The sequence below is a fragment of the Plasmodium sp. gorilla clade G2 genome, assembly GCF_900097015.1.
Source record: "Plasmodium sp. gorilla clade G2 genome assembly, chromosome: 6".
In the NCBI taxonomy this organism is placed as follows: Eukaryota; Apicomplexa; class Aconoidasida; order Haemosporida; family Plasmodiidae; genus Plasmodium; species Plasmodium adleri (nom. inval.).
In genome coordinates this window covers 137,194-160,000 of record NC_041698.1, presented here as the reverse complement: position 1 = coordinate 160,000, position 22,807 = coordinate 137,194, and the positions used below count along the sequence as shown (strand labels likewise).

At 19.7% G+C, this 22,807-nt stretch overlaps 7 protein-coding genes across 7 annotated transcripts in view; 5 read left to right on the top strand and 2 right to left on the bottom strand.

Annotated features, from left to right (window-relative positions):
• The window catches only part of PADL01_0603900 (DNA repair protein RAD50, putative), a gene marked incomplete at both ends in the record, with an annotated part of 6,237 nt that extends 909 nt beyond the window's left edge, over positions 1-5,328 (top strand). The window contains one exon of the mRNA XM_028680761.1: positions 1-5,328. This exon is cut by the window's left edge and continues 909 nt beyond it. Coding sequence (XP_028537206.1) covers positions 1-5,328 — 5,328 coding nt within the window.
• Positions 5,329-5,832: 504 nt separating this feature from the next.
• PADL01_0603800 (conserved Plasmodium protein, unknown function) lies at positions 5,833-6,660 on the bottom strand (the record flags this gene model as incomplete). Its single annotated transcript, XM_028680760.1, has 1 exon — positions 5,833-6,660. The coding sequence occupies one exon, from the start codon at positions 6,658-6,660 to the stop codon at positions 5,833-5,835; it is 828 nt and encodes a 275-aa protein (XP_028537205.1).
• A 1,428-nt stretch (positions 6,661-8,088) lies between these two features.
• Positions 8,089-14,828, top strand: PADL01_0603700 (nucleoside diphosphate kinase, putative; the record flags this gene model as incomplete). Its single annotated transcript, XM_028680758.1, has 7 exons — positions 8,089-8,145; positions 8,278-8,352; positions 8,651-8,841; positions 9,163-9,442; positions 9,556-9,604; positions 9,763-9,905; positions 10,047-14,828. The coding sequence occupies 7 exons, from the start codon at positions 8,089-8,091 to the stop codon at positions 14,826-14,828; spliced, it is 5,577 nt and encodes a 1,858-aa protein (XP_028537204.1).
• A 658-nt stretch (positions 14,829-15,486) lies between these two features.
• PADL01_0603600 (cyclin dependent kinase binding protein, putative) lies at positions 15,487-17,635 on the top strand (the record flags this gene model as incomplete). The annotated part of the gene is made up of 2 exons (XM_028680757.1): positions 15,487-17,316; positions 17,570-17,635. The coding sequence occupies 2 exons, from the start codon at positions 15,487-15,489 to the stop codon at positions 17,633-17,635; spliced, it is 1,896 nt and encodes a 631-aa protein (XP_028537203.1).
• Positions 17,636-17,812: 177 nt separating this feature from the next.
• Positions 17,813-18,295, top strand: PADL01_0603500 (calcium-binding protein, putative; the record flags this gene model as incomplete). Its single annotated transcript, XM_028680756.1, has 1 exon — positions 17,813-18,295. One exon carries the CDS (start codon positions 17,813-17,815, stop codon positions 18,293-18,295), a length of 483 nt encoding a protein of 160 aa, XP_028537202.1.
• Positions 18,296-18,648: 353 nt separating this feature from the next.
• Positions 18,649-20,174, bottom strand: PADL01_0603400 (aurora-related kinase 1; the record flags this gene model as incomplete). The annotated part of the gene is made up of 4 exons (XM_028680755.1): positions 18,649-19,429; positions 19,523-19,594; positions 19,761-19,855; positions 20,061-20,174. 4 exons carry the CDS (start codon positions 20,172-20,174, stop codon positions 18,649-18,651), a joined length of 1,062 nt encoding a protein of 353 aa, XP_028537201.1.
• A 658-nt stretch (positions 20,175-20,832) lies between these two features.
• PADL01_0603300 (conserved Plasmodium protein, unknown function) lies at positions 20,833-22,187 on the top strand (the record flags this gene model as incomplete). Its single annotated transcript, XM_028680754.1, has 6 exons — positions 20,833-21,009; positions 21,289-21,415; positions 21,502-21,599; positions 21,710-21,837; positions 21,973-22,033; positions 22,149-22,187. The coding sequence occupies 6 exons, from the start codon at positions 20,833-20,835 to the stop codon at positions 22,185-22,187; spliced, it is 630 nt and encodes a 209-aa protein (XP_028537200.1).
• Positions 22,188-22,807: the final 620 nt, after the last annotated feature.

The following is a 22,807-nucleotide window of genomic DNA, read 5'->3' as shown; positions in this document are numbered from 1 at the left end:
AGCTATACTGAGTTATTACAATTCCAAGATGTTTTTAATAAGGATATTAATAAATATCAAATGTTCATACAAAATGTAAAACAAGATATAAATAATTTACAACAAGAAAAACAAACATGCATGCATAATTATAAAGAATCTAACACTAATGATTATAATCATGATCTAACCAAAAAGGAATTAAATCAATCTATAATAAAAAGAGATTATATAATAAATAATCTAAATCATATATGTTTTAATCATAATGATAATATAATATATGATCCTACACAAAAGAATCTTACAAATAAAGAACAGAAAAATGAAAAGAATATAAAAATAAATATAAAAAAAATAATAGCAAAGGATCATGAATGTTTATCTATGAAACAAAATTTATTACAAGAATATTGTGAATTATTAAACATGTATGATATATATAAAGATGGCATAACATTGTATGATAATGATGATATGTTAGATAATAAAAATGCAAAGCCCCTTTGTTTGAGTGTAAAGGTTATAGAAGAATTATTTTTTATAAGTGAAAAAAATGTTCAAGATAAAAATATTGATAATAATAGTAATAATAATAATAATAGTAATAGTAATAGTAATAATTATATTTCTTTTTGCGATCAAAAAATTGGTCAAGGTCAAAACGTTTCAGATGTATTATCCAAGTTTCCATTTTTAAAAAAGAAACATGAGAAAAAATTAGATTCCATAAGATATGTTTTAAAAAGATATATATCACACATAAAACAAAATAAATATAAAAAAAAAAATATCATATACAAAATAAAAAATTTGAAAAAAAGACTATTGAAGATTGAAAAGAAAATAAAATTATTAAGTATATATAAAAATAAATTAATCAAATTAAAATCTGATGATATTATATATGAACAAAATTTAAAAAAGATAGAAAAATTAAATCAACTAAAATGTTTATATGATAATCTAACTACTCTTGATGATGATATAGATTCTTATAATATTCAAAAAGAAAATAATTATTATGAAGAACAAATAGAAAAAAATATTAAACAAATTAATGATATACATCAATTAAAAATATCGATATATATCTTTTTTAATAATATCATAAAGAATTATAATTCTTTCTATCAATATATACTATGTTATAAAAAAATACATGCAAATTATATTATCTTTTATGATATATTCTTTTCTTTATTTGTTTTTATAAAAAGAGAGTTTTATAAAATTTTTAGTATATTGAAAGAGAAGGATATGGATTTTTATGATTATATTCAGAGGGGCATCGAACAAAAAATATTAAGTGTTGACATAAATACCAATATTGAATTAAAAAATAATAATAATAATAATAATAATCAGAACATACAAAATAATAAATCTTGTGATAGTTATCATTCGAATGGAAATAAAGAATTTAAAATGAAAAATAAAATGACAAAATTGAAGAGTAACATACAAATAATAGAAGAAAATATAGAAACAATAAAGGATAAGAAAATAAATTCAAGTGAATTTAATGTAGATCTAATAAACCATATACATCATATGAATGATCAAACAATTAATAGTAAACAGATACTTTATATGGATGAACATATACAAAAGAAGAGACAACAGAATGAAAGAATAAATGATTATACATGTAAATTAAAGAAACAAAAAATAACACAAACACAGGAAGATATATCCATTATAAAAAATAAAAAGTATTTAGATATATTATCAAATATTTTAAATATATATATAGAAAAATATGAACATAAAATTAATAATATAAATAATTATATTATATCATTAAAAGAAAAGGTTTTACAAATATCTAAAGAATTAAATAATATTAATAATAAAATGAATGAATATAAAAACTTTTTATCAAATTTTAATCATATGCTTAAAGAAAAAAAATATAATCATCTTAAAGAATTTATTAATTATTTAGAATTAACTAAAAATGAATTAAAAATAAAAAAAAAAAATTTATGGATGTTACATGGTAAAGAGGATCTGATGAATGAATTTAAAAAACACATACAAAAAAAAGAAAAACAAAATTGTGATAATAATAAAAAAACATGTATAATAGAACAAAAAAAATGTTTATTGTGTAATCATATCATATCTGAAAATAATAAAGATATAGAACAAATCGAAATATATATAGAAGAAGAAAAAAGACAAATGTTAAAAAAAATGGAAGAATCTAAAAATGATATTACTATTTTAAAAAATAAAAAAGAAGATCATATCATATTATTAAATTATTATTATTATCATATACAACCTATGCAGAAAGATACAAATGATTTAAATGAACTAGTCGAAAAATTAAAAGAAGAACTTTTATATGTTCAAGATAGTATTGAAAAATATAATACAAAAATAAAAAATGTTAATACAAAATATCAGTTAATTCAAAAATTTAAACAAACATGTATACATTTAATGAATATACAAAAAAATATATTAGATGAAGAAAAATATGTAACAGATCAATCTATGCAAATAAAAAAAAAATTTCAAGAAATACAAAATAAAATAAATGATAATATAAAGAATAATAAAATGAATAATAATATGAACAGTTATAATAATACATCTACTTCTGATCATTTTTTATTTTTTGTTGAAAAATTAAATCACATGATACAAAATTTAGATATTTCCATAGATGTAAAGGAATCTAATTTATTAAGAAATGTTAAAGAATTTTTAAAAAATTTTTTAAGATATAATAACAAAGATGTTATAAATATTTTTTATAAAAAAATATTATGTGCAACAAATCTAGATGATTATTATTGGTCTATACCTCATAATGATATGATTAATATAGATTTAAATGAACAAGATAATTATAGAAAAAATTATGAAGATAGTATGAAATATAATTTATATAATATTAATGATAATAATTATATGTGTAAATTGCTTTCACCAGATAAAGGGGTTCATATAAGAGATGATAATTCAAGGGATCAAAAAAAAAAACATTTACATGAAAAAAAACAAAACAAAACAAAAACAAAAACGAAAACAAAAACAGACAGTGATGAAATAATTCCTTTTGATAATATCATATGTGACGATGCATTTTATGAAGCTGATTTATATAATTCTTATAATAAAAATTTAATCGATGGTTATATAAGTCCATGTAAAAATAAAGAAGAAAGTGTAAAAAAAAACACCATGGATTGTATAGAAGAAATATCTAACAAATTATCAAACAGTGATGATATATTAAAGAATGACAAGAAGGTATTAATAAACAAAATTAATAATTCTTTTATTTGGTTTGTATTAAATGTTGGAGAGTCAAATGAAAGAAATGGAGAAATAAAAGAAAATAAAAAGAATGACATAAATGGAATGGACAATGATATAAATGGAATGGACGATGATATAAATGGAATGGACAATGATATAAATGGAATGGACGATGATATAAATGGAATGGACAATGATATAAATAGAATGGACGATGATATAAATAAAATGGACGATGATATAAAAAAAAATACTTGTGACACATTTTTTAAGTGCTCCTATTTTGTAAACAATTTACCTTCAATCATAGAAAACAATAAACGATTTGAAAAAATATATGGTAACTTTTTGTGTTGTCTAAATGTAGAAGAATATACAAGAAAAGAACAAAACAAAATGATTGAAAAGATGAAAATTGTTATAAAAGATAGAGAAGCTTATATAATAAAAAAAAGAAAAGTTCTTGAAAAGACTATAAATATAGATAAAAGGATTAGAGATTTAATAAAAAAAATGGATATTTACATTTTATATTATAAAGAGAAAAAAAGAAAACTTATGGATGAAAAAATAAATTTTTATTATTCTTTAATTGAACAATGTGATACTCAATTAAAATATTTAAAAAAATATATTAGAAATAATAAAAAAAGTATATTTTTAGAAAATCGAAATTATTTTTTAAAAATGAATATCATCTATATTTCTATAAAAAAATTAAAACTTTTAGAAGAAGAAATTTCAAATAAAGAAAAATATTTAAAAGATATAGAAGACAAATTAAATAATAATGAAATAATTAAAAATCAAGTAATTTGTATTGATAAAAAAATTAATGAAAAAAAAGAACATATTTTATGTTTAGAAAAAGAAAAAATGAATATAGAAAAAATGTTACATAATATTGTTATGAATACAAATATGAAGAAAATGTATGAACAATACATGGAACATCATCAAAAGTTTTTATTATCTTTGAATCAATTAAAGACATCTTTTTTTTTTTTCTACGATCGAGAAAATGGAACAAATAAAAATATATCTCAAATAGAATATACACATGATATAAATGGTGATAAAAAACAAATAGGAAATGATAATAATATATCTTCAAATGATGAATCTATAAATAAAACAAATATGTTTAATCATGTAGAGAATGAAATAAATTATATTAATGATATTGTAAAAAAACTTGAAGAAAATTATAACAATAATACAAACATATATAATTTTATTAATAAAACTTTTGATATTACAGATTCTCTAAAAAATAAATTAAAAGATATTATAAAAATACAAGAAGATGATTTAAATGAACAAATCGAAAAGCATACAAAATCTATAACAGCATTAAAAATTAAAGAAGCTGAAATGAATGGCAAAATTTGTTTAAGAAAAGAATATTTAGAAAAATTAAAAGAAGATATAAAATCTAAAACATTCATTAATATAGATAAAGAATATAAAAAAAAAATTATTGAAATTTTTGTATATAAAAATGTAATTAAAGATATACAAAATTTCCATTTCTCATTTGATCAAGCAATTATTAAATTCCATTCATTGAAAATGCAAGAAATTAATTTATCTATTAAAAATTTATGGAGAAGAGTATATAATAGTGCAGATATAGATTATATATATATTAAATCTGATGTACAAACTGAACTAACAGAGAAATCTAGTCAAAGAAGATCATATAATTATAGAGTTGTTATGGTTAAAGACAACTGTGAACTTGATATGAAAGGTAGATGTTCATCTGGTCAAAAAGTTTTATCATCTATTATTATAAGATTAGCATTAGCTGAATCATTTTCTATTAAATGTGGTATCTTAGCATTAGATGAACCTACTACAAATCTAGATAAAGCAAATTCAAGAAATTTAGCTAGACTACTTGCAAATATTGTAGAACTAAGAAAAAATAGCTCATCATTTCAACTTATACTTATAACACATGATAATTATTTTGTTGATATCTTATCACAATATGGCCTAACCAATTGTTTCTATAAAATTAAAAAAAATAACTTAGGCTATTCAAAAATTGAAAGACTTATAACGTGATATTATAAAACTATATTATTACAACCAATTATGCATTTGAATATATATATATATATATTTTTCCCAATTTGTGTATATTTTTCACTTTTTCATTATTTTTAATTACATGCAATATTAATGTTCATTTAAAAAAATAAACATGTTTAAATTTTTTTTTTTTTTTTTTTTTTTTTTTTAATAAGTGTATTATGTAAGAATTCTTTGTTAATTATAATTGAATCAACATTGTGTGATACATAAATTAATTAATAAATTATATTTTAAAATTAAATTTAGTGAATGTTAAAATGTTTATTTTTTTTATATATTTTAATTAAATAATAACAAAAAATAAAATGAACATCATATGTATATGTAAGCACATATATATATATATATATATATACATATTTTTTTTTAGATTAAAAATATTTGTTTTTTCTCCTTTTACATATATATATATATATATATATATATATATATATATATATAAATATATATTTGTTATAATATAATTTGTCATTTTTAATTCATTAATTTGGATGGGTCATAAGGTACTCCACTTTCTAATCTCTGTTTCGACATTATTATTGGTTTAACATTTAGACATACATTTTCATATAACTGTCCTTGTTCATCTAATCCAGTTGCATCCAAAATTTTGTTTTGTGATTCGACCAAGGATTCTAAATATTCATCTACTAAATAATAGTTATAGTGGTATTTGAAATTGGAATAATTTTCTTCCTCATCATTACAATTACTATAACAATTACTACTACCACCATTATTATTATTATTATTATTAATATTATCATTATTTTTTTTATCATTATTTTTGTTACTATTAAAATAATCGTCTATTATAGTACCATTTTCATCATTTTCCATATTGGAAGAACATAAATTCTTAGATATTTTATTTTGATTGTGCACCCAATCTTGTATCAAATATTCTGGTAAAGATATTTTCTGGTTATTTTCTTCTACAGGTAATTTTATTTTGCATGTTTCATGATATACAGGTTGCCATTCAACCTTCTGATCATGCATAGCAAGAGGTAAAGGTTTTAATGTCTTAGATATTGATATATCTTCCTTATTCTTTCTATCTTCTTTAAGTTTAGTACTGTTTAATTTTGTTGTAGGCTCATTCATATTTTTATTTGAAAACAGCCTTTTTATTTTATCCATAACAGTTATTACATTTTTTTCAACTTCATTATTATTAATAAATGTCGAACCATTCCTACTATTTTGAGCAGTCAAACTTTTCGCTCTACTTTTATATATTATAGGTTTTTGAAATGGTCCTTTATCACCATTAGAAGACATGTTGTTGGAATTATTCATTTTGTTGAATTATATATATATAAATATATTTTTTTTTTTTTTTTTGATAAAAGTGTTTTATATGAAAACATTAATATTAACAAAGGTTATAAAAATATTTATAAAAGTAAGATCATTTAAAAAAAAAAATAATTTAAATAAATAAATGAATATATATATTACATATATATATTTATATATTTATATTTTTTTGATAAAATAAAGTATTAATTAAAGAAAAGAAAAAAAAAAAAAATTTTTTTTGGCTTGTTATTAACCAAATTTAATTTGACTTGTTCATATTTTTTTTTTTTTTTCTTTACAAAACAATATGAACGTTCATAATACTTTTTAATAAATTGTAAATGAATATGTATATGGGATACATAAATGTTGTCTGTGTATACTGACTGATATAACATTAACATTTGTATATATAATAAATGTTATGTATAGAACAAATCCTATATTTGTGTTATTGAAACATTAATACTTATTTCTTTTTATACATATATATAAAGAATAATTCCACAAAGAAAAAAACGTCCAAAAAAGGAACAATGCGATCTTATAAATACCTAGTAAATAAAAGGTCCTAAAGAATAATGGATATGTGCAATTTGTGTGCATTTATTTTGATTGGAAAACTTATTTTTTTATATGTGTGCAATAATATACATTATATATATAATTAAATTAAAACATGAATGTTTGAAATTATTATAAGACATATGGTAAAAGGACAAAATAAGGTCTGCAGCAATATATTACAATATTCTACATAAGTATCAATAATACAAACAAAATAAAAGGATTTAAATAAAACATATATATATATATATATATATATATATATAACCGTATTCATTATAGCCTATTACAACTAATGAGCTTATAAAAAATTGGCTAGCAAAAAAAAAAAAAAAAAAAAAAAAAAAAATATGAACGTCTAATAATAATATTTCCCAAATTAAGCAAACGTACAGGTGAAAATAAAAATTAAAAGAATAAATTTTAAGTGAATGTACTCCTATATTATTATATATATATATATATTGTCTTTTTGTAATTTATAAAAAATACAATTTTAACTAGATGAGAAAAATATAACTTCATAAAAAGAAATTAAAAAGTAGCCTAGTGAAAAACATTTATCCTTTGTATTATAAAAGCGAAATATATATATTATATATATATATATATATATATATATATTTTTCTTCGAACAAAATGCAAAATTCTTTATCTGCTTATATATATAATATACATATTGACGAATAAATCCTATGTATATTTTCTAAAAATTCCTTTTTCTGAACTTACTAAGAATATATAGAAAAAAAAAAAATACATAAATAAATAAATAATATAAATATTTATATATATGTGATAATTTCTTTTTTTCTCTCATTATATGATCTACATTTATTAATTTAATTAAACTATAAGATGAAGGATGAAAGGTGTGTTTTTATAATATTACCAGATGTTACCAATGATCTTAAAGTAAAAAAGAAAGAATAATAAATCAAAATAAAATATTAAAAGAATATATAAATTTTATAACATGTATAAGGATATACATTATCATTATCAATTTAAGATAATTTCCATACATATTTTCTCTTGAATAATTAGGACGAAGAAGTTTTAGAAAAATTAGAAGAAAAAAATTTTATTATTTTAAAAAAAAAAAAAGTTCACTTGACAGAAGTAAACTAATATAGAATATTGTAACATATATAATATATATTGAACATATTATTAAAATGTATAAAATAATATGAATATATATATATATATATGTATGTATGTATGATGTTTTATATGCCTTAGTAATTTAAATTAGTTTTACGGTAGATAATAATTCATTGTGTGTAAAAATGTCTATATATAATTTTAGGTTTTTTTTTACATAAACTGCAAATTAGAAAAAAGTTCTAAAACTTAATAATATTTTACATAGTTTTCATCATTTTATTTTTTTGTTTTTTTTTTTATTTTATATAAGAATGAAATAAAAGAAATATTCGATTTTACACCTGAACAATATAATGATATAAATGAATTTTATGATTATATAGAAAGTGGTTTGTCATTGATTAGTTTAATAGAACATATAGAAGGAGATACTATTAGTAAATTAAATTCTTTAACTAAAAGTACTTCTATATTAATAAAAGATGAGAAATACTTTGAATGGTTATTATAAATGCATATCATATATTATTATGTATGTACATTATTTGTTTAAGATTAATGCTATATTTATTTTTGATATTAAAACAAAAAAAAATAAAAAAAAAAGAATAAATATAAATAATAGAATTTGTAATGTGAATCAATTTGATGTTTTATAAATATGAATATTTAATTAATAATAAAAAAGTGAACCTTAATAAATTATTATATTTTTTAGATGAACAAACATTATAATATTATACACATATATATATATATATGTATGTTTGTTGTTATCAATGTTATATTTTGTTTATCTATTTTCTCTTAATTTATTTCCAGCTTAGAATATCAGTGCAATTTAAAGTGCAAAAACGTTCCCTTTTATTATAGTAAAAATGAGTGGTATTTTATCAGAGATATTGATTTTTTTTTTCCATCATATGACAATATATGTTTGGAACGAGCCTTAGTCATATTAAAACCCGATGTTGTGGAAATGAATAAGATGAATGATATAGTTAGTGATATATTAAATTTTGACCTATTAATAGTAGCTATAAAAAGAGGAGTGTTGTCTGTAGAAAGAGCAAAGAAATTATATAGTGATTTGGTTGATAAGGTACAAAGAAGAAAAAAAAAAAAAAAAAAAAAAAAAAAAAAAAAAAAAATATTGGTAATTATATGGATGTATAATATGATATATTTATTTATTATTATTTTACTTTTATCTAGCCTTATTACAATGATTTGATTGATTTTATGACATCCTCAAAAGGAATAGGTATACATTAAAGTTGGTATAAAAATGGAGAGTAATTAAAATTAAATAATTCACATATATATATATATATATATATATATATATATATATATATATATATTTATATATATGTTTTTTTTTTTTTTTTTTTTTTTTTTTTTTGTATTTCTGTCATTCAGTTTGTTTAGTAATAGAAGGTCTTAATTGTATAAGGAGGGCACACATTTTATGCGGACCATCTTTTTCTTTAGTCGATTTTGAACATATGCCAAATTATTGTTTGAAGAAGAAATATGGAACTAACCAACTGAAGAACGCTGTAGTTAGCCAAAAATGAAAAAAAAAAAAAAAAAAAAAAAAATAAATGTATAATATATATATAATAGCCATACACCTACTAGCTATTTTTTTTTTTTTTTTTTTTTTTTTTTTTAATTTTATTTGTACTTCATTTTATACCTAGCATATTTCTAAGGATGATAATGTAGAGAAGGAAATAGATCTATTTTTTGGAAACGAAAATTTTAAAAGCGAGAATGGAATTATGATAGTTAAGGAAGGTATATTGGGAGCAGATGGTTTCATGAGATTAAGAGAGTATTTGAATATATATGGATTTCATATATTGGAAGAGAAAATGATTAGGATGAGAAAAGATGAAATAAAAAGTATATATGATATGAATGATATAAAATATTTAAATGACCATTCAGGATTTCAAGAAAATATGGGGAATAATAATTTGATAGAGGAAGATAACTTTATAATTATACTATTGTCACGAATTAATTGTCAGACATGTTTGCATTACTTAAAATGTTTGGATATTATCAAGAAATGTGAAAATAGGAAATGGAATAATATAAAATTTTCATTTGCTATAAATAATAGTGATAAAGACAAATTTATTTCCCTTGAAAAAAAAAGTGGAGACATTATATATGTGTATGACATAAAAAAAGTGAATGAATTAATAAAGAAATATTTTATTTTTGAAAGATATAATGAAAGGATTACAATTGACATGGTAAAGAATTTTTTATTTTGTAAAAATGTTACAAGTAAAATATATAAAGATGAAGAGAATATAAAATTAAGCAATGTACTTATGGAAGGATTAAGCAGAATATGTGAAAAGAAGCCTATGAATAATTCAGCTGTTTTTTGGTTATGTAAATGGATTAAACAAAGAGAAAAAGAAATTAAAAATAATATTAAGATAGAAGAGGAATTAAAAAGGAAAGAAGATATGTTGAATTTAGAAACGAAGAAGAAAAAAGGAATGCAGAGAAGTGATACTATGGAAGTGGATAATTTTAATAAATCTTTAAAGTTATGTGATGAAGATAAGTTGATAAATGTTTATAAAAAAAAGAAAATTATAATTATTCCGGACATAAAAGAAGATAATATTGATTGTTTAAATGAAAACGATAATTATGTTGAAAGAGCAAAATCGGAAATAATAAAATATTTTGAAAAATTAAATTATGTGCATTTAAATTTTAATGAGCTTTGTTCAAAAGAAGAAAAGAAAAATTCTCTCTTAGGAAAAAAAATTGAATATACCAAAAGAAAATATAAGCAACTAACTGTTGATTTAATAAAACGTATATTAAAAGAAAATTTAGAGAGGAATAAATTATATTACAAATTTATATTGACAGGATTTTCAAATATTATTGATACGTCTTATTTGACCAAGAATGATATAATACAATGTTCCTTTTGTTTAATAATAAAAAGGGAAGTTAAAGATAAAATTGGAGAAGAAAAAAGTGGAGAAGAAAAAAGTGGAGAAGAAAAAAGTGGAGAAGAAAAAAGTGGAGAAGAAAAAAGTGGAGAAGATAAAATTGGTGAAGATAAAATTGGTGAAGAAATAAATAAAAATGAAGAGATAAATAAAAATGAAGAGATAAATAAAAATGAAGAGATAAATAAAAATGAAGAGATAAATAAAAATGAAGAAATAAATAAAAATGAAAAGATAAATAAAAATGAAGAAATAAATAAAAATGAAGAGGAATATATTATTAATAATAAAGAAAAGTATCTTTGTTTTTTAAAATATTTCCATGGTATAGAAAGAGATAATAATTATATTATGCCCTTTTTGAATAAAGGCAAAATATTGATATATAGAAAATCAAATTTTGAGGAATGCATAAAAAATTTTGAAAACGAAGTATTTCTTTTTTATGGAATAAAGAAAAAATATTTAAAGAATATAATTACTTATTTGAAAGAGTTTTATAATTTTTATTTTATAGATCACATGAAATGGTTAAGAGAAGAAAGTGAAAAGAAATTAAAAAATAATGAATGTAATGAAAATATAGATGAATATTTTATGTCTATATCATTTTTTTCTTATGTTATTGAAAATTGGAAAACATTGATAAATAAGGATTATAATAAAAAATTTATTTTGTGTAATTATCCATATAAGATAGAGCACATTGAAATGATTGAAAATATATTGAATGCAAGATTGTTTATATTTTATTTTAAGAATGAGAGGGATGAAAATGTGAGTTATATTAAGGAGGGTGATAAGATACTAGAGGGAATTGCTCAAGGTAATGATAAAAATGAAATTTATGATGATAGAAATAAAATTTATGATGATAGAAATAAAATTTATGATGATACAAATAAAACGTATGATGATAAAAATAAAACTTGTGATGATAATGATATAAGGAGGAAAAGAGAAAGAAATAAATACATAAAAGGAGAAAAAATTCCCCATACATTAATAAACAATTTAATTAATAAAGTTAAAAAGAAAGATATGACATATAAAAAATATGATGAGGTAATAAATAAAAGACAAGTGTTTACATTTGATGGTTCAAATAAAGATAGTTGTGAATATGTAGACGAAATAGAAAATTTTTTCGATAGCATAATAAATGTAGCTAAAAAAAAGGTTATCTTAATATGTAATATGACAAATAAGGATATAAAATTTATAGGTTTTTATTTACAATATGAATATCCGAATATGGTTTTTTATGATTTAAATAGTGATGATAATATGTCTAAGTTTTTAAAGAATGATATTAAAAATGTGATGGAAGAAGATGTACATTATAAGGATAGTATATTTAATAAAAATAAAGACAGTAAGACAAATATATTAATAAATAAAATGACAAAATTTATATCAACTATTAATGCAAATTATTATGTTTTTTCTAATTTCCCGACTAATTTAAATTTTGAGGACTATGAGAGGTTACATTTATTTTTTGAAATAAAATTGGTTCTATTAATTGTTGAGGATGATTTTAATATGAATAAGGTAGATCTAAAAAAATTAGGTGAGTATCCTTTTGGTTTTTTTTTTTTTTATTTTTATAATAGGGGTAGCATGTTAGTGATTGGAATAAAACAGATGGATGAAATGGAAAGAGAAAAAATAAAAATAGAAGGGGAAGAAATGGAAAGAGAAAATATTAAAATGGAAGGGAAAGAAATGGAGATAGATAAGATTAAAATGGAAGAGAAGGACATGGAGATAGATAAGATTAATATGGAAGAGAAAGACATGGAGATAGATAAGATTAAAATGGAAGGGGAAGACATGGAGATAGATAAGATTAAAATGGAAGAGGAAAATTTAAACAAACAGTGTGATAATATAAAATTACATAATGAAGAGGCAAAAAAAGAGAATGAAATAGAGCCCAATTGTATATACCAAAAAAATAAAGACAGTAAGGAATTCTCAATATATCAATATGATGATGATATGAAGAAAAGAATCCTGTCAAAAATTGAAGAATGTATTCGACCGCGTTTAATTTGTTATTATGCTGGAGATGACTATGATATAGATCTTTTTTTAAAAAAAAGATTAAATAAGAATAATGAAGATACCTTCCATTTAGTAAGTTATGATGATGTTATAAAAGATTTCATGTCTATAATTATAGATCAAGAAGAGGGAATGTGTAAAAACAAAAAAATGGATGAAACATTAAAAACGTTGGTTGAGGATATAAGAATAAGAAGAAGACTAAAAAAAAATAATAAGGAATATATAAAAACGATGATGTATACATATTATTTAAAATATATTTTGCAGAATAAAAGTAGGTATTTATTTTGTAATATAATAGTATATAATATTCCCCATAAAGAAATTATAGATGAAGATATTTTAAAGGGGATTTCATATATTATAGATATTAAGAAGGTAATTCATTTTGTTTATTATATAGAGGAGGAAAGTTATGATGCTTTAAATGATGAGAGGATATATTCAGATTGTATGAATGAGCACGTTTCTTCTTTTATGTTAGAAGAGGTTTGTATTGACAAGGTGGAAGGAATATCAAGTGAGGCCAAAAAATTAGATGTGGAAAATATATCAGATGATGAAAATGTAAGAATAAGTGGAGAAGACAATATGTTAATTGATAGGAATAATACAAATGATAATATAGAGAAGGCAAAGATATATGATGGAGATGAAAAGAAGCAGAAGAGTTTGAAGGATAATAAAAAAAAAAGAAAAATGGATGAATATAATAAAGAATTAAAAAAGAATGAGAAAATATTTTTATCAAAATATAAAGATATTGAGATTAGCAGAATATATATAGATAAAGAGTTCCCATGTAATATGTTAAATATATATTGTCCTAAAATAATTATTTTATTTATACCTCAAAATATATATTTACAATTATATATATCCTCTTTGATATGTTTACATTTGAAGAATTATATATCTATTAATACAGCTAGCTTGATATATGAGATAAAAATATTGGAAAGGATGAAGAAAAAAATGGTATATATAGAAAAGTGTAAGAAAGGAGGGGAGTTAGATAATGAAGATCGATATATATCTGAGATTATGAATGAAAAAGGGATGATAAGAAAAATATATAATTATATAATGAGTAAGATAAAATATGTGGATAGAAATATATTATTATGTGGTTTTCCTATATTTCTTAGAAAGAGTTATTATAACAACAAGAGTGATTATTTTTATCAGTTTGATTTTTTAAAAAAATTTAGAATTGAAGCAATCATATCTTTTCTATTCGATGATACATATTTCGAACAGATATGTAATGTTAAAAATAATATGTGTGTTGAAAGGTATAAGGAAATATTAAATTTTATGTATAAGGAATATCGTAACAAATGTATGATATTTTATGAAACCATAAGGAATAATGATGATTTAAAAAATGTGCTTGAGAAGTTGAGGAGTAATTTATAAAATTTTTTTTTAAAGGGAGCCAATATATTTAAAAAAAAAAAAAAAATATCAAAAGTTAGAATATATATATAAAAAAAGGAACAATGAATAAATAAATAAAAAATAAATGAATATTATATATATAATATGTATATATATGTATATATATGTATATATATATTTTTTTTTTTTTTTTTTTTTTTTTTTTTTTTTTTTTTTATGTGTGTGTATTTAAAAATATGAACAGTATAATATTATTTTTTTAACTCTCTTGCTTCAATGATAAAAAAATAAAAAAATAAAAAATAATAATAAATAATATATAATAATAAAGTAAAAGTAAACATAAATATTAATAAATATTAATATATATATATATATATATATATGTTTTAATTTAAATGTATTGAGGCTGGTCGCCTTTCAGAATTGTCCATCAGTTTTACAATCTTTAATTAAAAAATGAATACGTTTTAAGATTCTGAAGATAGGAAACATAAAAATTATAAGAATATGTGTCATATAATATATTATTTATAATATGTGGTCTGAATTGTTTATGTAGATTGTATAAATGTATTTATTAAATTTTTTTTTAATTTTTTAAAAATTTTTTAAAAATTTTTTAAAAATTTTATTTATTTATTTATTTATTAATTTATTTGTGATAGCCTTATAAATGGAAGGTGGTGGGTACTTTTCGCTTTATGAGGATTTTTTTAAAGATGCAAAAATATTTTTGAATACTATTGAAAGTAAAAATAAAATATTGGATGTGAGTAATAGTAGTACTACAAGTAGTAGTATTAGTAGTGATGAAGTGAGTGATATATCTTCAAATAATAATACAAAAAAATATGATGATAATGATAAAGATGATAATAATTATAATGGTACTGGAAGATATTTAGATTATTATTTAAATATAGAGAATAATAAGGCAGTCTGTTATAATAACATGGAAGAAAGTAATACAATATTACAAAATGATAATAATATTAATGGTATAAATTATAATAATAATAATAATAGTAGTAATGTTTTATATAATGGGTCTTCAAAAATTTTGTTATGTTATAAAAATAATTATAATATATGTTTCTCATATAAACCATATAATGAGAATATATATAATGATGCAGCCAATATAAATTATTCCTTATCAATATTTAGAAAAAAAGGTTCTCTTAATACTACTTCTAATATAAAAGGAAAAAGACAAATAGAACCCAATTGGACGAAAAAACAAATAAGAGAAGCATTAGATTTAGAGAAGGGAATTAAAAGAAAAACTCGTTCGAGAGGAATATATGGAAATGATAATAATATAAATAATTACAATATAAATAATTATAATATAAATAATTATAATATAAATAATTACAATATAAATAATTATAATATAAATAATTATAATATAAACAATTATAATATTAATAATGATAATTATAATGATAATAAACGTATGGGTGGGTGGGGGATCGTTAAGTATTTTAATATATTTTCCAAGTTACCATTTTTTTATTTATTTTATCCTTCATCTGATAAAAAAAAAAAAAAGAAAAAAAAAATTTATAAAAATGAAGTTATGAATGATATGAATAGTTCTTTATTTTATAATAACCATTATAAGAATGAAATAAAAAAAAAAAAGAGTGATAATTCAGATTTCAAAAAAATGACCTCAAAAAGAAACGAAAAAAACAAAAGAAATGAAAAAAATAATTTATATAATGATAAAAAGGATAGTATAAATATGAATGAGAATAATATTTATAAGAATATGAAAAAGTCAAATAATATGTTGACTAAAAATGAAATGTATAAATCGACAAGTGTTAACAATTTAGATATGGATACAAAAAAGACAGAAGAAGAATATTTTTTAAAAAGAAAAAGAAAAAAAGAGAATAATAAAAAAGGGATATCATATGAATATTTATTAAAACCTAGTAAACATGATTATGATGCTTTTTGTTTATTTAATCCAAGATTTAAACAAGGTAAACATCATACAGTTATGTATTTACAAAGTTATAATGTATCAATAATACCATTTGTAAAAGCAAAAAAATTAAAAGAAAGAGTTAATCAATTATTTAGTGAAATAAATCCATGGATTCATAAATCTTTAACATTATCAAAATTAAGAAATTTAAAAATTGATCTTTTTAATTTAATAAATAATATACCTGAAATAGATATATCAACTATATCATGTGCATGGGTATTTTTTGAAAGACTAGTTATTAAAGGATATGTGCATAAATATAATAGAAAGTTATATGCAGCTACGTGTCTTATATTATCTTTTAAATTTTATCAACATGATGATATACAAATATTAGAAAAATTACTTATACACATACAAAAGTTAGATAAAAAAGAAAATCTAACTCCTTCTCTTATCTTTTCTGTGGAATTCTTAGTCTATCGACTTCTTGAGTTTTCTCTTCAACACACTTATGAAAATATACGTCCACACATACATCAATATTTGGAGTCAAAGGTAATAGAAAGATATATATGTGGTGAAAATAAATTGTAATATAAGTATGTCTATGTAATATCTACATATCATAATGATATATAAAAATATATATATATTTATATATATATGTTCCTATATTTTTGGAGAAGAATATTTACATATAGGAATGCTTTTCTCTTACATATATTTTTATAAATAAATGAATAATTACATATATAAATTTATATATATTTATATATTTATATATATTTATATATATTATATTTTTTAGGAATTAAAATTTGAAGATGTCTACGGCACCTCTGAAGAGATTTATTTATATTCAAATAAATCATAATAAATTAAATAGGAAAAACAGCTCTTGGAAATATTCTGACATTATATATATTATATAACAAATATGATATTATAATATTATAATATTATATTATTTATTATATTTTTTATTTTTTATTTATTATTTATTATTTATTTTTTTTTTTTTTTGTGTTGATCAAAAATCACATATTCCAAAATGGAGGGACAAAAAAATGAAGGAAAAACATCCAAAAAAGAAAACAACTATAAATTTTTAAATTCAGATGAAATAAATAATTTGGAATACATATTTAATAAAATAAAGAAAAACAAAAATGATAATGTATCAATACAAAGTATTCATAAGTTTCTTTTAAATAATCATAATAAAGATATTTGTGATGATTTGTTGGATTTTTTTCATATATATGGTAGTACTATAACGTTAGATGATTTTTTGAATTCTTTAAACTGTGATATGAATGAATTTAAATCAAAAGAAAAAGTTAGAATTTTATTTGAGTTATTAGATACAAATAAAAAGGGTTATATTTCTTATAAAAATTTTATTCAATCTGCTAAACAATTTGAAAATGAATTTAGTGACGATATGTTAAATGATATATTTCATATTATGGACTTAAACAATAATAATAAAATACTTTTTGATGAGTTCAAAAATTCGATATCAAATATATGAGTTGTTAATCATATTTTTATGTAATACATAATATATATATTATATATATTATATTTTTTTTTTTTAAGTTTTTTTATTTTTATTTATTTTTTTTTTTTTTGTAAGATATAAATTTTTCGTTGTATGATACAAACACCATGTAAAATGAAAAAATTTAATAAATGTATAAAAAAAAAAATTATGAGATTATAAATACAAAAAAAAAAAAAAAAAATATACATATATATATATATATATATATATATATATATATATATATATAATTTAATTTGTATTATATGTAAGATGATTTAAAAGTATGTCTAAATAAATACATACATATGTACATATATATATATATATATATATATATATTATTTATTGTGAAACCAGATGGGAGTTAAGAAGGACCCGTCTTGCTCATTAAATCCCTTGTGACTTAACTTTGGACCTTGCTTACCCCTAGGTTGAGTCGCATAAGATTTGATGCATGATCTATTTTTATTATGAATAAAAATAAAAGGATGTTGAATTAATGATTCTGCTGTGGGTCTTTTTTTTGGATTTTTATCTAGACATAAATTTAAGAAATCTTTAAATTCTGGTGATAATTTATCAATTAAATCTTGTTTTACTTTTTCACAGAATAATTGACTCCAATGATAATCTTGTATTCTATTCATAATAACATTTTCTCTTTCTTCATTTGTTGATCCGAATGGAGGTCTACCAAATTTTAATTCAAAAGCTAAAATTCCTAAGGTCCATATATCTGTTTTCTGATCGAATTCACCAAAATTCTGTTTCTTCTTTTGATGTCTTGCACATTGTTCAGGTGACCAATAATCATGTGTCCCTCTATAATGAGATATACCTTTTTTTTTATGTTTAGATCCTATATGAGCTGATAAACCAAAATCAGCTAGTTTACATTTCTCTTCATGATTTACTAAAACATTCTCAGGTTTCAAATCTAAATGTGCTATTCTCTTATCATGACATGTTCTTATAGCCCATATTATTTCAAACAGCATCTCTGCTACTTTTTTCTCACAAAAGGGTCCATGCTCATTTAAGTATGTAAAAAGATCTCCGTTAGAGCAATATTCCATAACAAAAAAGACATGACTGCTTGTATGAAACCACGTATACATGCTACAGCAATTTAAATAAATAAATATATATATATATATATGATGAGGTATATGGGGGTATTTTTTTTTTTTTTTTTTTTTTTTTTTTTTTTACCATGCTATATGTGGGTGTTTTAAATGTGCTTGCAATTCTATCTCTTTTCTTAACAACGCTTCCTGTGTACTCCTTCAAAAATAAAAAAAATATATACATATATTTATATATATATATATGTTTATATTTATATATATAATATAATTATGATGAACACCATTTATGTTACAGACATATAATAATATAAAATTTTGGATATATATATGTTTGTGCTTTTTTTTTTTTTTTTTTTTTTTACTTGACTAAATGTGATTTAGATATACATTTTAATACGCATATAAAATTGGTTCTCCTCTCACAAGCCAAAAATACACTACCATGTGCTCCATCGCCCTACAAAAATAAAGAAAAAAAAAAAATATATATATATATATATATATAATTTAAGAATATTCTACGAACATTTCATAAATATTTTAATATTTTTTTGTAACACAGTAAGAATAATTTTAAAATGGGCACATGTCAACATTGTTATTATATTTTAATATGATCCAAGGATGAACATTTTTTTTTTTTTTTTTTTTTTTTTTATTACCAAAAATCCGGCTATATCAAAATCTTTCAAACTAAATGTGAAAGAATGTAAACTACTTTTAAGGGCCATGTCTCTACACGTGGCCTTAATGGGGCTACTGATTGAATCGTTCATCATTATTATAGCACGTGTAAAAGGATATATATATATATATAATATGTGTGTATATTTTCCTTTTAATTATATATTTCAAAAAAAAAAGGTCTTTCAAAAAGAGAAAGTATATATCAATATATTATAATTAAAGTCTACATTTGCTTAAGATCATTAAGGTATACGATTTATCATACAAATAAAAATATATATATATATATTAAAATGGAATAAAAAAATAATATATTATAAAATATACATATATGCTTAAAATTATATTCACATTGTTTTATTCATTTTTAAATTATTTTTTTTAAAATAAAATATTATAACTTTTTAATGTTTTTGAAAATACAAAAAAAAAAAAAAAAAAAAAAAAAAAAAAAAAAAAAAGATACTTAAAAAATAAGGATACACATAAATATATAATATTATAATTGCACATACGTGAATATATATTATAATTCTCTTAATTTTTTTTTTTTTTTTTTTTTTTGTGTAAAAAGTATTAGAAATCGGAAAGAAGCAAAAGAAAAGAAATGATTACACTTTAAAAAAATTTAAAATTTAAAATTTAAAATTAATATATATATATATATATATATATATATATATATATATATATATATATATACATATATATATTTTATTTTTATGTTTTATTTTATGTTTTCTTTAAATGATTCCTTCACCGGTTTCCAAGAAAATAAGAAGTCGATTGAACTTGTCAATCCATAAGAAACCTCATTTTTTATTTCGTCAAAATTTGTTATTAGATAAAAAAGAAAAATGGCAACCCAAATTAAAGAAGGGTCATCCTGAATTTGAAAAACAATTTGATATATTAAATCGACAGGTAAAATGAAAATACATTAACATTATAAGAATGTGATAAATATTTGTGTGTATATAAGTAAACAGATGATATATAATAAATTCCAATGTTTTGATAAGAGTGTGTTAAAAATATAAATATATATGAATATATGTTTTGTTGTTTTGCATTTTTTATTAACGTTATATGATTTATGCGTTTGATTTATTTGAGTATTTTTTCCTGAGCAAGTTGATACATATATATGTATATGTATATATATATATATATATATATATATATATTTATTTGTTCATATAGGTAACAGGATTTCGAAAGTATAAAGCCCCACCTACCAAACGAGAAGAAATTAAAAAGGAATATGATATAACAAACTTTCATGAGGTTAAATCAAAGTTTAGATTTGAAATTAAAGGATTTTTTGAGGGTTATTATAAAAATAAAAAATAAAAAATCAATCATATTATAATATATATAATATATATATTAATATTTGTATCACTTTTTATATAGATGGAGGTAATATGTTTTGTGAAGAATTATATCGAACTGCGAAGCGGTTATATATAGTTGGATGGATAAAATGTAGAAAACGTTTTGCTACAGGACACGTATAAAAAAAAAAAAAAAAAATAAATATTAACATATATATATATATATATATATTTTTATTTTTGTTCACTTTTATATTTATTTATTTTTTATATGTTCATGTTAAAAGTTTCAAGGGGATTCTTATACCATTTCTTATATGAGACACTGGTTTGATATGTATTCATCAGATCGAAATAAAATTGAGGCATTAAAAATTTTTGATGAAAATCATGGAATACCCAATTTTGATTACTAGTAAATATAAAATATATTACTGTTATATATTACATGGTTTCATTGTATATATTTATTCACACATAATATGTATATATATTTATATGTATATATATTTATATGTTTATATGTTTATATATTTTTTTTTTTTTGTAGTAATATAACCATAGTAAGAGATTACAGAACTCCAGGAAAGAAAAAAATGCATTTAATTCAGGTACGTCTTAAAAATAAAACATATATTTTGTTAACAATATGTGTTGTTTATATAATTTATATCATGAATTATATATATATATATATATATATATATATTTTTTTTTTTTTTTTAGGGTCAAGACTTTCTAAAAACAAAGGCCTTATTTAATTAAAAAAATTAAAATGATTGTCTATATGATAATCACAAATAAAATAATATAAAATAAATTATAGCTAGCTATAATTGAAAAGTAATTGTTTTTTATAAATCTTATTTTTTTTTGGTTTATTTGTATTTATTTTTTTTTTATTTGTATATTTTAAATGACATATTTCAATTGTTCTATTTTTAAATTTAATGACATATATGAATTTTTATTTTTTTTTTGAAATTTATAAAAAATAAGTTTTTTTAATTATTCAAATATAATTTATTATATTATAAAAATACAACTGCAAAAAAAAAAAAAAAAAAAAATGGAATATATATTCCTAAAATCTACATTACTATAAAAAAGTAGACATCCAATAGGGATAAATAAATAAATAGATATATATGTATATGCATATATATATAATTGATAATTTATTTATCCACACAAATATGCAAATAAAAAAAAAAATATTTATACATATATATATATATATATATATATATATATATATATATAAGTAAAAAATGTGGATTATTTCGCATAAATTTTTTGGAGATATAATCTAATAAAGAATAGTCCTAAATATACACATATATATATATATATATATATATATATATATATATATAAACACGTAT